Raw genomic sequence first — 14,787 nt, 5'->3', positions numbered from 1 at the left:
AGTTACCCCCAGGCGTGAAGAGAATCAAGATGTTGCATCACTAGTTTTGCTGATGATTCCTTTCCCAAAGTACTCTGCAATCACAGAAAACCCGTCTTTCGAGCCTTTCACTTGCTGGAAAAACAGATCTTGGTCATTCGAGTTCTGCTCCAAACTTCTCTTCATTTCCATCACAGATCTGTACTCGGGAGCACACTCGGGGCATTCTTTTTCATTGTCACCAAGGCAGCGTTGATGAAATGAGTGCATACACATGAAATGGACTGCTGGGATATCCAATGTGAAAGTGCACGCGGTGCACTTGCTAAGTTGAAATATTCTGGCATTCGTCCTGAGGTCTTCAATCTCTTTTCTCATGTTTTTTGTCGTTTCCTGCACCGTTCATACACAAAAGGCTTTTGGATCAGAAGTACGGTCTGCATTACGAGAACAGATTTTCTAGTTGACTTGAAAGGTCAGACTAGATGAACAAATAAAAAATGTATTGATGATGAAACTATCAACCTGATTCTTCTCTACTGCACGCCGGTCCTCTTCAATTATCTTTGATTCTTGTTCAAGTTTCCTGGCTATATAGTCTTTGATGACAGAGAGTGTAAGGCAGGGATTCTTTGCCAAGGTCTGAAGAACAATGATAGGAGGTAAGATATCATCCCGTTCAATATAAGTAAGAACCTCCTTCACCTCTTTGGTGCAGTCCTCTCCAATTTGACCAAAATACTTGAGAAGATCTGCCCAAAGAGATGGATCCCCACCCTTGCCAGAATCACCTAATCTTTTGCAGCATGCAATTAGTCCCTCATGATCATGATTCTGCATGTAGCAAGCAATAACCTCTTTGTAAAGTTTCATCTTTTCATAAAGATACAACAGTCCCTCCTTGAACGAACTCATCTCGCAAAGAATTATAGCAAGGTCAACATCATAGACGGGTTGCTCTAGGTCTGACGGCCATGCCATTTTCAGCAACTCCAGTCCCTTCTTTTGTCTTTCTGTACAATCCTTCTCCATTGCATCCTTTGAATCAGCATTTGTCCTCTTTTCAGGATGAGCTTTAGCCGCCGCAGCTGCTACTGAATGATCTGTTGTGTCCTGATCTAGACCATTTTCAGATAGAGAGATTGATGGAAAATTCAAGTCCCTGGACAAGTATAACTCCAAGAGTGTGTTATTGATTTCAGCTTGAGCAGGTGAATCCTTCACTATTTCAGCATATCTCTCGAGAAAATGCATTAATGAATGTGGATGTTGAACAAACACATTGATAAAGTCCACAGGTGATGGCAACATGGACAGGTACACACCATTAGAAGTCCCTTGCTCAGTGCAGAGTCGCATGAGTATATCAATAGTCTCTTTTGGCTTGTGCTCAATAAGAATCTTACCATACTCTTTTATTGTAACCCCAGCTTGACTGGGTTCAAGACTTGAAACATATTGCAGCGCTTCGTCGTAGTTCCCAAGATCTTCAAGCAAAATTTTCAGATACCACTCATGTTTTCCTGCCTTTTTTGCAACATACATTGCATGCTCGTGGTAATTGGCTGCACGACAGACCCTAATGGCTGTTTCCACATCGAACTTCAGTTCGCCGATGCCATCTTCTTTTCTAATGAATGTGTTCAGCTTTTCTACATCCTTCAACTTAGTGTAACAGTTTAGCAAAAGAGTTGTGTGGTCTTTTGATGCTAGACCCTTCTCATGCAACTTCTCCAGGTAATTCGTAAGATTGTAGATCCTCTGTGCATCCAGAAACTTTTGTATCACAAATGATGGTTCAAGGTAACCAATTGTGTTGATGTACTGAGACATAGCTTCGTCAAAGTCCTGTTTGCCATATAAATGATCACCATACTTCCTCATCACATTGGCAGTAGCAGCAGCATCGGCATGCTGACTCTGGACAAGATTAATGGCTACTGTGTACAGGTTTTTCTTGAACAGCATATCTAACTTGCTTTCCATATCCTTCTCGGTAATGCACAACAATGATTTGTCAGCCGTTATAAGTAATACGTTTCCCCACTCGCAGAGCATATGGGAGAATTTATCAACGACTATGCTATATGCTATAAGCCGGTTCTTAAGGTCGTAGACATTGAAAACATTCTTCCCAGTTTTAGGGTCAGCAATGACACATAAAAGATAGCCACGGAACCACCCCATGAATTTTTTCTCTCCTTCAAAAGCCCAGCAAGGACCACGTCCATCAACTTCATAGAAATAAACAGCCTCAGGTCGACCAACTATTAGTTCCTGTAGAGCACAACATTCTTTCAACTGACTAGAAGATAAGAAGAACATACACTTAAAACCAAAGTAGAGAAGTATGTACCGAGCGGTCACTCATTGTAACAGTATTCACACTGCCACCAATATGATCCAAAGTCTGCAGTTTAGGTGGCTGCGCCAGCATACTGAACAAGTTCACCGAGTCAGGAGTTACTGCAAATAAAAGAAGCGCTTGACCATCCATCCTGAACCCCAAGCCTGTAATAGGGGATCGTCCATCCACTTGAAGCTTAAACCGAGTGATACGCTCTCGTGCAATGTCTCCTTTGACACAATAAACACAGCCATTATCTAAACCAATGGCTATAAGCAATATTGGTGGAACTTCCTCCAAGACTAGAAAAGACGTAATCTGCAATTGCACATAACTTTCCCATCAACAAACCTTACGCATTAGAATGGAGAAGAGATCATTATTATTGTTACTACTAGTCTCTACCTTAGCTTCAGGAAACTGATTGGTGAATATTCTTAGAATACCAATGCACTCGGGAGTCGAAGAACTAGTGCTCTCTTCTTGCACTTTGTCAAGGTCAAACACCTTGAGACATATCCCTGACTGCTGCGGCGATATTTGTTCATCTTCTCCGACGGTAACGAGGAAGTTCCTTTGCTATTAAACATCCCACAAAACAAGAAAATCAACTGGAATTGTAAAATCGATGAGCAAGGATCAACCAAATTGAAGCTAAATCGAGGGAGCAAAATCTATTGGAGATTGTGAAATTGATGAACGAATGGATTCAGCAAGGGGATCAAAGAAGAAAGAGATACCTTGAGGTGTTGGAGGAAGAGGACGGAGGAAGAGTGAGCTTGGAAACCGGAATCGAACTTGATGCCGCGATCGAGGAAGCTGACGGATCCGTCGTTAGAGCCGATGACGACTTTGCCACGGCCACTGGAAAAACATTGTATATCTCCGGTCACATCATCAGGTATCTTACCTCCGTATTTCTCTTCGAAGAAATCGAATTTTCTCCACTGGTACATTGAATCGAATCGAGGATTTTGAATTTTTAGGGTTTTCTTGTTGTGTTTTTTTCTGATCAGATCAGCCCAATTTGGCCTTGAATGAGAAAGGAGGAGTACTATAATGTTTTAGCCTCAATGTGTCCACGTCAGATAATTGAAATCAACAAAATATTTTGGATGAGAAAAATGTTCAGAAAAAAAAACTTTAGCTTTCAAATCTTCAACTTTCTAAATCTACTTTAAATGCTTAGGTTTTCTTCTTCATAATTCTGTGGTTAACTTTGTTGATTAAGACATCTTTTGAGGCACTACGTTAAAACGAATGAGGGTACAGTTAAGTCTTTGACATTTTTATTGGTTATTTCACAGAGAGTGAAAAACTAAACCATAAAAAAATAAAAAAATAAAATAAAATAAAAAAATTGAAACCTAACCGACAAGATATCAGAATGGATTCTAAATTTCTATACCCAAAATTATGCATCTGTACGTTATAGTTTTTATGAATATATATGATTTTGGTTCGTGATCGATTGTTACATGATGTCATATAAGTAAAGTGGTTTAGATTGGGGAATGAATTGATTCCTGATTATGATTGGTAATTGTGATAAGTTATAAGATTGGACTCGTTAGGACGACCAAGATATGTTGTACCATGATTTGATGGTCATGATGAGTGAAATGTGTCAAATACGAATTTGAGGGTTATGATGGTGAGATATGCCATTCTATGACTTTGTAAAGTTGTGGTTTGGAATTAAATGTGTTAATGACTAAGGTTCTGAATTGTAATTGTGGTCGGGACGGACAAATTTGTCTGCGGACCAGACCGTTCTTTTTGAAGTGTGGATAGCAAATCGCTGCGGTCCAACTTTATTTGTAAAGAAAAGCGGTCCGCAGTTGATCCGCTGCGGTTTTGTTTCTGGGTGTGAATGGTTGTAGTGGTTGGGGTGGACAAATCCATCTGCAGATCAGACCGCTTTTTATTTACCATTCATTATGTGTAGTCCGCAGTGATGCAGTCTACACAAAACAGAAACAAAACCGCAGCGGACCAACTGCGGACCTCTTTTCTTTACAAATAGAGTTGGACCGCAGCGGTTTGCTGTCCACACTTCAAACAGATCGGTCTGGTCCGCAGACAGATTTGTCCGCCCCGACCGCAGTTACCATTCAGACCCTCTGTTTTCTGTAGACCACATCACTGCGGACTACACATAATGAATGGTAAATAAAAAGCGGTCTGATCCGCAGATGGATTTGTCTGCCCCAACCGCTGCAACCATTCACACCCAAAGTATGTAGATGTTTGAGAATAAGATCAGAGTCCGCTTGGAATTTGGAGTTTCACTTCACGAGGCTACAAGCGAGTGAAAAAAATAGGCCGCATAAATAATGATTTTGTTATTAAAAATTTATTGTTTTAAGTCACTATCAATATTCAAAATCATGGACTAGTGACTCAACTATTGGCGTTTGAACTACTATACCACCAAAAAGAAAGGGAATTTTGTTGAGAGTACCACATTTGAATATAAACTTTTATATTCTACCACAATAGAAATCTCTTTTCTGTTCTACCGCTTCTGGGGTGGCTTTATGAAAACATGGGAGTGGATGTTGATGTGGGTGGTTGTTCTTGGTCGACTTTTTTTGCTATGGGTTTGTGGTGGGGATGTAAATGGAGATGTGGGAATGTGTTTGGTGTAATTGGGAAATGCAGGGATAGAGTGAAGTTTGTTAAAGAACTTGCTAAGGAAGTTCATCATGCGCACTGTGTTCACCAGCCGTGGAAGGATAACATGGTCAAGGTGGAGCGGATGATTGCATGGAAGGCTCCGGAGGAGGGATGGATGAAGATTAGCACGGATGGAGCAGCGCGTGGTTCTCCGAGTTTGGCCACTACAGGGGGTGTTGTGCGGGATCATACGGGGAGATGGTGTGGCGGTTTTTCTCTCAATATTGGTATATGCTTGGCCCCGCTAGCGGATTTATGGGGGGTCTATTTTGGTCTACACTTAGCATGGAGAATGAATCTTAGGAGGCTGGAGGTTGGAGTAAATTCTAAGGTAGTGGTGGGGTTTTTACTCTCATGGATTAGCGACACGCATCCCTTATGTTTTCTTGTACGCTTGTGTCATGGCTTTCTCTCTAGGTACTGAATAGTCCGGATTACGCATGTGTATAGAGAGGCAAACCGTCTTGCTGATGGGGTAGCTTCCTATCCTTTTACTTTACCGTTGGGTTTCCAGAGTCGTGTCCAAATGATGTCAATTGGATTGTGGATGAGGATGCTTGCGGGAGGCTTTGTCTCCTTGTTCCCACAAAAAAAAAACCATAATAGATACTTAAAAAGACGTAAATACCCATGTCACGAGGCAATAATGTACAATGTCTTTTTTCTGACACAACATAAACAGAATTATTTATATTTAGATAAAATATACAATCATTTCATTAATTGTGAGAGTTTTTATTTTCTTATTCATCTCTTCCACTATTCATATGTGAAATAATATGTGATAGACATGTTATGAACACTGATAGACAACATTTTAAAATCATGTCCACTAATTTTGTGATATTATGGACAAGTGTCTCATCTAATTTCTAAGTAGCATGGGCAACTAATTGTGTATAAGTAGTCCATCAGTTCAAATGCAACAATAGACAATTTCAATAACTGAATACAAAAACTTGTCCACAATTTTGTATTCACTAGAGAAATTGTCCTCTATTTGATTGTGAATAGTTTTTCATTTACTTGATAGACAACAAATCTTCTATATATAACTACTCATTTCTAATTGTGTTATTTAACATAATATATATATAAATAATTGATTAGACATTTTCTAGATGATATGTTGTCCTCACATATATATATACTATCCCTCAAATCTTATTCAGTGGACAAGTTCTAAACACTAAATTTGTCCTCTATTAGAATGTGAACAACTTTTTATTTACATGGTAGACATTATTATTTATTAGACTATACTCGACTGCAAAGGAAGGATTTTTTTTTGTTTTGAGAAGTGACAGAGTAACAAAGGAAGGAAGAAAGAGTAACAAAGGAAGGAAGAAAACTAAGAAAGAGTTGAGTGTTATAAAATTAGTCTGACAAAAGATGAAAAGACATGACACCAAAAAAGCATGTGTTTCATTTATTTTTAAAGTTCTAACAAAAAAATATGAAGAAAGTAGTCAAGGTTAATTTTGTCGTTTTAAGTTATTAATGTGGTATTTTCAGAAAACAGTTATGCAATGTGGTATATATAACAAGAAAAGTTTTTGAATGTGGTAGAATTATTCAAAGAAACTCAAAAAGAAATTCTACAAAATTAGCTGAAAGCCTGAAACTAACATATGCACAAAAGTGCAAATATGTGAATTATGAGAGTATTTGGTGGTATAAATGATTTGAGTGTTTTAAGTTTAAGAGTAGTGATCAGATTGTATTTAATTTAATTGAACTGTCCTAAGATGATAATTTGTTGGAACACTTTTTGTCTCTTACTCTCTTATTCATCCCATCTTAATGAACCCAATCAGAATTTGATATGTAATCTAACTAAACAAATGAAAACAATTAATATCATCTAAATAAAATAATTATAATATTAAATCATAAATAAATTTGAACCCAAAATTAAAATTTAGAATCCTAAATATTCTTATTTTGGTATTCACTTAAGGCTGCAATGGTTGCACTTTTCAACCTGGAAATCTAGATTATTATTTCGATGATCTAGGAAAATCAAATATTGTGAGTTTACAGAATCTGTTTTTAAATTATATTTATAGTTTTTAATTATATATATATATATTTGAAATATGAAACAAACGAATTATGTTTGGGCAAATTTGAGTCTGTTGGGAAAAAATAAATCCACTCTCGGTTAACTTCAGTTAAGCCTAAACCGACTATACTAAACCCAATCCAATTAGAATTAGGGTTTGATGACTACTATAAATGAAGAGGCCCTAAAATAAAAGAAAGGCAAGAGGTCAAGAACCCAAAAATAACCCTATCAAGCGACTAGATCTAACGAGGAGTCAATATTATTTAGGAAGGAAGAGTCATGGCGTATAAGGTCATCCCACAATAGGTGTTGATAATGATTTATTGTAATTTTGAGCGTTAATCAATAAAGATCTATTGGCGTTCATTCTGTAGAACTGTTCACGAACGAATCGGTTAAAATTTGCCCAAACAAATCCTACGTTCACTAACTAATTATATTTTTTTGTTTGCAAATTTTTGACATTAATTAATGTTAAATATTAAACTAAATAATTTAAATTAGCATTATTTGTTAAGAATAAAAGGTATTCAAATATGCAAAATCAGCTCAATTTTAAACTCTTCATATTTTTTATTGATTAAAATCAAAACTAAAATCAGATCCTATATATACATCGCTCATCACGATTTATATCCAGAAAAAACAATTATATATAATTAAATTTTATATATATATAATTTCAGATACTATTATAGATATATTATTAATATTATATTTTTGTATTCAGCTATTCAACTTAATGGTCATTATTTATCATAGTAATTTATTTTTCTGCAGCTTATTCAACTCATTCAGTTTATTCAGCTTATTTTTATTCAGCCCGTCATTATTCAATTTATTCAGCTAGTTCAGTTTGTTAATCACCATTTGCAGCCTAAGACTATCGAGATGAATCTAAACTAGATTTAATTTTATATAATGTTTCGGTTTTTTCTAAAAATGGAGTGAGACCTTACGATCCGGTCCGTTTAGACCGTGCAGCCCAAACCATAACCTCTTGCTATGAAACCGTAACCGTTGAAACCATACCATGAGACACATCTTATGTTTTTATTAAACTGTCACAGTTGTATAACTTGTATGAATTATCCTTATCCAGAAGACAACAACATGGATCCATAACTAAAAAGACTAAAAATTCAAAACATGGGAAAGTCTTCTTGATCCTATTCGTTAATTATTAATTTACGTATCGTGATTAGAATTAACTTTAGTAAAAAAAATAATTTTAAAAGTCTCCAGGTTTTTTTCTAACTGAGTTCCGATATTTGCTGTAACAATATAAAATTGAACGAGTTGTCAAACCAAAATTAATTAATTTTTTATTTTAACAATATTCTTCGCAACAAGAAACTATTTCTTTTGTTGTTAATTTAATAATTTAACCTAGGACTTATCGTTTTCCTTCTCCACCATCCAAGATTCTCTCTGAGATCTTATCTGTTTTACAGTTACTGAAACTCCTCAAATATATTCAAAAAAAATTGCACGATCTTTCAAAACTTTATTTTATTTTATTTGTTTTTCATCACTCTGTCTCTTCTCTTTTTCGTTTTGTGTTTGTGGTTCTCACGCTCTTGTGTCTTTGATTAATTCAAACAATGAAACTATCAATGTGAGTTGTTTTTCTTGATTTATTTTAGTGCAATTCTTGTTTTTCTTAGTCTATGATGACAGTTTTTTTTTTCTTCTGTTTTTTTTTTCAGAAAAAAATCGATAGGTTTGAAGAATTGAGTTGCATGCTTTACGATTGTCGTCAACACCACTGAGATAATTTCGTCTATATTCTCTCAAAATTTTCATTCAAAGATCTGTTATTTCGATGATTAGTCGTTATGGTTAATCCTTCTCGGATTATCATCTGCTGAGGTAAAATTTTCAGTTTTTTCTTTCTTTCATAGATCCTCTCTCTAATCATTAACTCCTCGGATTATGATTAGTGTTTTGTTTCCATGTCAAAAATATGTTTACTCAATAAAGAAAAAAAGAAACAAAACATTTTTTCTTCAAGACAAATGTACTTAAATATCATGTTCGAGTTTTTGATATATTATATTGTTTTTCACATGTACAAAGATCATTTAGTTTGTTTGGATTTGCGTTAAAGTGTCTAAGAGATGATAATTTTTGTGAAATTGTTTGTTTTGATTATGTGTAATCGTGACTCATATCTTGGTCATTGTTCTCTTATCCATAACATTTGCATATTTTGTTTGACTTACAATGCAAATCCTTTTTTTTGTTTGGGTATAAATTATGAACATGTGGGATCATGAGTGAGTCTCACTCTTCTACCTCTTTTGGTTACAACTTGTTGTTTATGTGACTTTTGATTCATATCCAAAGAGTTTGACTAAATCTTGTGGAATTAATATTAATGAAAGTTTTTATAATTTTGCTTTGCAGAGAGGCTTTTGAGTTAAGAAGAAGTTTTTTGGAGATGGATTTCACAGAATCAATGAACGTTGTGCACAATAGAATCCAAGCACTTGAACCGGATAATGCATCAAAGATCATTGGTTATCTCTTGTTGATGCAAGACAATGGCAACCGCGACATGATCCGTCTTGCTTTCAGTCCTGATTCTGTGATGCGTTCTGTCATCAATTGTGTTAAATACGAATTAGCAAAAAATGCTCATCACTACCACACCACTCCTTCTGATCACATTCCTACTCACAAATTCGCATCATTCACCGGTTCATCGTCTCTTTTGGTTTCGGTTTCTCCTCCCATGAAAACCGATTTTTGGGAGAATTCAACCGAGATGGATTCCTTGCAGAATAATGTTCAGTTCTTGAATTTTGATGATTCATTGACCAGACCTGAAATCTCTAACGGTTTCTTCTCTCAAGAACGTCAATGTTTGACTTTGAAAACGAGTAGGAGATCGCCGAGTTTACCCGAGTTCCCGGTCAAGATCTGCCATTACTTCAACAAAGGGTTCTGCAAACACGGCAACAACTGTAGGTACTTCCACGGACAGATCATACCAGAGAGAGAGAGTTTTGCTCAGATGTTTAATCCAAACAACAACCTAAGTGACGACGAGCATGTTGTTTCCCCTGGATCACTTGAGAAGCTAGAAGGAGAGATCATCGAGTTGCTCAAATCTAGAAGAGGCGTTCCAATCTCCATAGCTTCATTGCCGATGATGTACTACGAAAAGTACGGCAGGAATCTTCAAGCTGAAGGATATCTCACAGAGTCACAAAGACATGGCAAAGCTGGCTATAGCCTCACCAAGCTTCTTGCTCGCTTGAAGAACACCATCCGCCTCATCGACAGGTTTGTTAGTTAATACTACTCCTTCTATTTCAATATAAGTATTGTCTCAAAATGTCATAAATGGTCTTTGAATTTGTAGGCCGCATGGGCAGCATTCAGTTATACTAGCTGAAGATGCATCAAAGTTTGTGGAATACACGGGAGAGAGAAACGAACATGGAGCAATCCTTGCTGGTTCTAGACAGATTTACTTAACGTTTCCCGCAGAGAGTAGTTTCACTGAACACGATGTCGCAAACTATTTCTCCAAATTCGGACATGTCGAAGATGTGAGGATACCTTGCCAGGAGAAAAGAATGTTTGGTTTTGTGACATTTCCTTACACGGAAACCGCCAAACTCATTCTTGCTAAAGGCAATCCTCATTTCATTTGCGGTGCTCGTGTTCTCGTCAAGCCTTACCGGGAAAAATCACACTCTAGTAACAAGCCTCGCTCTCAATTCATTGACAGAGACATAGAGATGAACACATGTAAGTAATTAACGAAATCAAATTTCATATATGTTAAATCATTGTTTTATAATTTCGTTATAATTGTTTATACTTTTGTAATGTTCTAAGTGCCACCGCGGGTTAGTGAGAGCTCGAGAATAATGAGGAAGCCATTTGTTAGTGAACCTGAACAATCAGTTTCTAAGTCCTTACCTACTAATTACTCCTACCTTGGCTTCTCTTCAGATGACTTCATGCTAACATCAAATGGTACGTATGTATACCTTTATAACTAATACCAGATATATAATCATAGTTTCAGAATTAATTGCATGACTTTCTTAATTTGTAGCTGAGCAAGAGGAACAAGAGGAACGGTTGAGCTATCTGTTGGAATATTTGAACACCGAAGATAATGTCATGAACATAACCACTAACTACAAAGACAATGATCGGTATGCTATGATCTTTAACAAACACATTAACTTTGAGATATTTATCTTGACTTGATCATATGATGCCTTTATATTCAGGAGAAGTACTCATTGTGAAGCGTTGGACAGTCAAGTCCTGAATCTACCCGAGAGTCCGTTTTCTTCCCTTTCGGGGAAGGAGATTTCAACGGTTACATAGGCAGAGAGAAAGACTGATACCTAAACAAAAAGGAAAGAAGAACATAGGAGCATAAAGGTTAGAGGGAATCCCCAAAGATCTAATCAATTATCCGTCGGCAAAAAAAAAAGAGATTCGTTTTTTTTTTCATTATCTTCTTTAGGTCTTCGACTGATCGATGGCATGGAGACTTTAGGTTTCTTAGCAATAAAACCACAAAAAGAAGTGACAGAGGAACACACAACAAAAAGCCTGTTTGCTTCAAAGTTAAAATAACAGCCGAACAGTTTGAGAAACATAAAGTTAAAGGGGTATAATAATGATATAATAATTGGAACGTTTATGAAGGGTTTAATCTTATATTTATATTTGTGTTGTTTCTTTTCAACTTTTTTTTTTATGCTGTTGGATCATATATCTCAGTGTACCATATGGTGATCCTTCCTAGTTTTAAGCAAGAAGGTTTAGTGTATATATTAACAACTATGCAAACGTCTATAAGAAGTTCAAAGAGGTAAAAGTCATTGTTCTCAAGTTCAAATATTACCAAAAGACTGGTCCCTAGATATGTGTGGGACTCTTGTTACCACTTTTTTTAAGATCCATTTCAATAATATTTTTTTTTTCACTATCATTAATAATGATGGTGTAAAAGAGTTTATGAAATTTATTAATAAGAGAGTTTAACGAATTTTTGACTACTCAATATAAAAAACATTCAAAACAATTAAAAATCAATCACCAAAAACAAAAGAAATCATCAATCACTAAATTTTTTAAATCAAAGTCTTTACAACAGCAGTTACCAATCAATATCTATATTATTATTATATTATTCACGTGGGCCGACCAGGTACTTATAAGTACTTACTGGAAGTACTTCTTTAAGTTCATGACGTTCCATCGCTAGAGTCTGAAATAAATTAATTTAAAGGGTCAGATCCAGGTGGACAATTGATCCTCAAACTAGGTCACAGGAAAATAAGAAGAGCTACCGAGCAGAAAAAAAAACATATATATATGTAACAAATAAATAGCAGTCGAGGTCATCCTGACCCACGCATACGGCCCACTGGGTTGGTAGCCGGTAAAAGTTATAGTCTCCCACCGAAGCCGCGTTGACCCGGAAGTAAAAGTACTTCTCCCTCCACCTGTCGTCTTTCCTGGGAATCGCTTGGAGAATTTCTCGGTCTTGTCGGCGGGACATGTAGTATGTCCCCTGAAACCCCGAGTTGTGTTTAACGTGACACAACCGCAGGATATCATCGACGCTGAGTACGATTCCCTCCTCGCGTCCTCTGATGTAAAGTCCGATTACGTGTCTCACGAAATTCGGACACATCTGGGGGGAACGCCATTCGAAGGCGTTGTAAGACTTGGAAGATGATTCGAGGAATCGGGAAGACGAGTCCGCATCTTTCGAAGTACGTCATGTACGCACAACAATAGCCCGGCGGAACGGTTTTCGGAGTATATGTGCCGCCGGGAGACAGTATCATCTCTACTTCCGGCGAAACTCCGTGTTTTAGGCGGAGATCGATGAGGTGCTTCTCTGTAGTAATTGGGGGGATGTGATTTCCCCAGAGCTCGAGTGGTGCCATCGAGAGTTTAAAAGATAAAAATCGAGGATGGCAAAGTTTAAAGAGGGGCGACGGAGAAGAAAAGTTTCTTAAAGTAAAACCCTAATCGTTAAAACAGAAAGAGAGAAAGGAAAAGAGATTACCTTCAAGTAGTGGATGAGTGCGCGGTTATGACGAGACGTGTAGCTTATGGTTTATAAGTCATAATTGCTTCGGTTTTCGGAATCCCACGAATCTCTCTCCTTTAATCTGGACAGTCGAAACCGTTTGCCTCAACCGTTGGATCTTGGGAGAGAGGAGATAATCATCACAAAATCTTGGAGGACGAGATCCAGCGTGTTCGCCCCAAGGAAGATCGCGAAACCGAAACGGCGGAGGATTCCCTGAATATTCGCCTTTTATCTTTCGCTAAAAGATAGAAAGGCTGGGGGGCAATTGTTGGTGGTGGGTTTCGCCGACCTGCAGGCCCATAACAAGCCCGTTAAGGAGAACATTATTTGGACTTGATAGTGGGCCTGCCGCGAGCCCATGACGAGAATTCTGTTGCTAAGGTTGAGTCGTTCACGGGATAAAGTTAAGAGATCGTGGGCGAGATTTTCGGAGAAGTGAGAACGGCGAGTTGAGGGTTTAGGTTTAAATAGATAGACTCTGTAAAGCAATAAAAAGGGTGTAATTTAATAGCTACTTTTTACAAAAGATCTAATACAAAAATCCAGTTCGCAATTCTTCTTAGTTCATTCCGATTTTAACCGAAAGTCCGTCCAGATCCTACCTTAAAACCAAATCAATTTTATTATTGTTTCTCGTTTCAACAATTAATAAATTTTATTTTTGATATTAAATTGTTATGAATTATATTCTGACATAATTTATATATATATTATTGATACAACTATAATTTTAAAAATTAATGATAAATAATCAGATTTTAAAAGTAAAATTTTTTACAGTGTCAAAACATCTACGGCCAAATTCTGGATAACTATATTTTTTAAATTAAAGTCTTTACAACAGCAGTTACCAATCAGTATCTATATTATTATTATATTATTCACGTGGGCCGACCAGGTAGCCCAAATAAAAAATATTGTATTACCCAAAATCATAAACCGAACCGGTATTAAATTTCGAACCCGACTTTGACCGAACCAATTTGACATAATCGTCGAATCTTTCACGCACCTTCTCCGATTCAAAAACTTTCTCGCACCCCTCTTCTTCTTCTTCTTCTTCGTCATCTTCACATAAACCCTAAACCCCTTTTCTTGTTGTTCTCTTCAAATCGACATCCCAATGTTCTCTCCATTGACGAAGAGAGCTAAGCAAAGCTCTCGCAGTGACAGAACTCCACGAAATCGAGCCCCTCCGCCGGATTCTCCAGAAACTCCGACAACTCAAAATCGGAACACTAATTTCATCTCAGATCGTCCAGCCACTGGAACTCCTGCTCCTTGGGCTCCTCGTTTATCTGTTCTCGCTAGGTATATCATTCTCCCTGTGACGAATTTTGCTTACATTTCTACTTTTTTTTTTTTTTTTTTTCCTTCGATTTGGCGTATTGATTTTATCTGTTCATGGTCGTTAAGAGTTTCTCCTGTAAACAATGGTGAAAGAGGAGATGATACAGATCAATTGAAGCCTGTATTCGTTGGAGAGTTTCCTCAATTGTTGCGAGATGAACAAAGTTATCCTGGTTAGTATTTCTTTGCCTTTAAGATAGAAGTAGGAACAGTTTCTTTGAGGAATGTTACTTAGTTTGTGGTTTTCAATCTTCTCCAGGTGATGCTTGTGTCTCCGGT

General features: G+C 36.9%; 3 protein-coding genes across 4 annotated transcripts in view; 2 read left to right on the top strand and 1 right to left on the bottom strand.

Moving 5' to 3' along the window:
- LOC104698831 (vacuolar protein-sorting-associated protein 11 homolog) overlaps nt 1-3,410 on the bottom strand; it is a 4,671-nt gene extending 1,261 nt beyond the window's left edge. Inside the window, exons 1-5 of one of the 2 annotated variants that reach the window (XM_010414228.1) lie at nt 3,067-3,410; nt 2,732-2,905; nt 2,336-2,644; nt 505-2,256; nt 7-372 (exon numbers count right to left, since the gene is read on the bottom strand). In XM_010414228.1, the coding sequence (XP_010412530.1) occupies nt 25-372; nt 505-2,256; nt 2,336-2,644; nt 2,732-2,905; nt 3,067-3,282 (2,799 nt within the window). In that variant the 5' untranslated portion in view covers nt 3,283-3,410 and the 3' untranslated portion in view covers nt 7-24. The remainder of the gene's footprint in view (nt 1-6; nt 373-504; nt 2,257-2,335; nt 2,645-2,731; nt 2,906-3,066) is intronic. The other variant, XM_010414222.1, reaches the window with a different exon arrangement.
- On the top strand, nt 8,483-11,926 carry LOC104698822 (zinc finger CCCH domain-containing protein 18-like). Its single transcript, XM_010414216.2, has 7 exons — nt 8,483-8,691; nt 8,783-8,945; nt 9,483-10,364; nt 10,444-10,835; nt 10,926-11,066; nt 11,149-11,251; nt 11,330-11,926. Exons 3-7 carry the CDS (start codon nt 9,517-9,519, stop codon nt 11,427-11,429), a joined length of 1,584 nt encoding a protein of 527 aa, XP_010412518.1. The 5' UTR covers nt 8,483-8,691; nt 8,783-8,945; nt 9,483-9,516; the 3' UTR covers nt 11,430-11,926.
- LOC104698813 (nuclear pore complex protein NUP133-like) overlaps nt 14,137-14,787 on the top strand; it is a 5,960-nt gene continuing 5,309 nt past the window's right edge. The window contains exons 1-2 of the mRNA XM_010414207.2: nt 14,137-14,469; nt 14,575-14,681. Of these exons, the coding sequence (XP_010412509.1) occupies nt 14,282-14,469; nt 14,575-14,681 (295 nt within the window). The 5' untranslated portion in view covers nt 14,137-14,281. The remainder of the gene's footprint in view (nt 14,470-14,574; nt 14,682-14,787) is intronic.

This window comes from Camelina sativa, chromosome 1 (assembly GCF_000633955.1).
Source record: "Camelina sativa cultivar DH55 chromosome 1, Cs, whole genome shotgun sequence".
Taxonomy (NCBI): Eukaryota; Viridiplantae; Streptophyta; class Magnoliopsida; order Brassicales; family Brassicaceae; genus Camelina; species Camelina sativa.
This window is presented reverse-complemented; position numbering and strand designations above follow the sequence as displayed.

Excerpts from the sequence above, each read along its gene's own strand:
- LOC104698822 (XM_010414216.2), top strand. The coding sequence starts at position 9,517 with ATGGATTTCACAGAATCAATGAACGTTGTGCACAATAGAATCCAAGCA. Across the intron at positions 10,365-10,443 it reads ACCATCCGCCTCATCGACAG|GCCGCATGGGCAGCATTCAG; the intron begins GTTTGTTAGTTA and ends TTGAATTTGTAG. Across the intron at positions 11,067-11,148 it reads CTTCATGCTAACATCAAATG|CTGAGCAAGAGGAACAAGAG; the intron begins GTACGTATGTAT and ends CTTAATTTGTAG.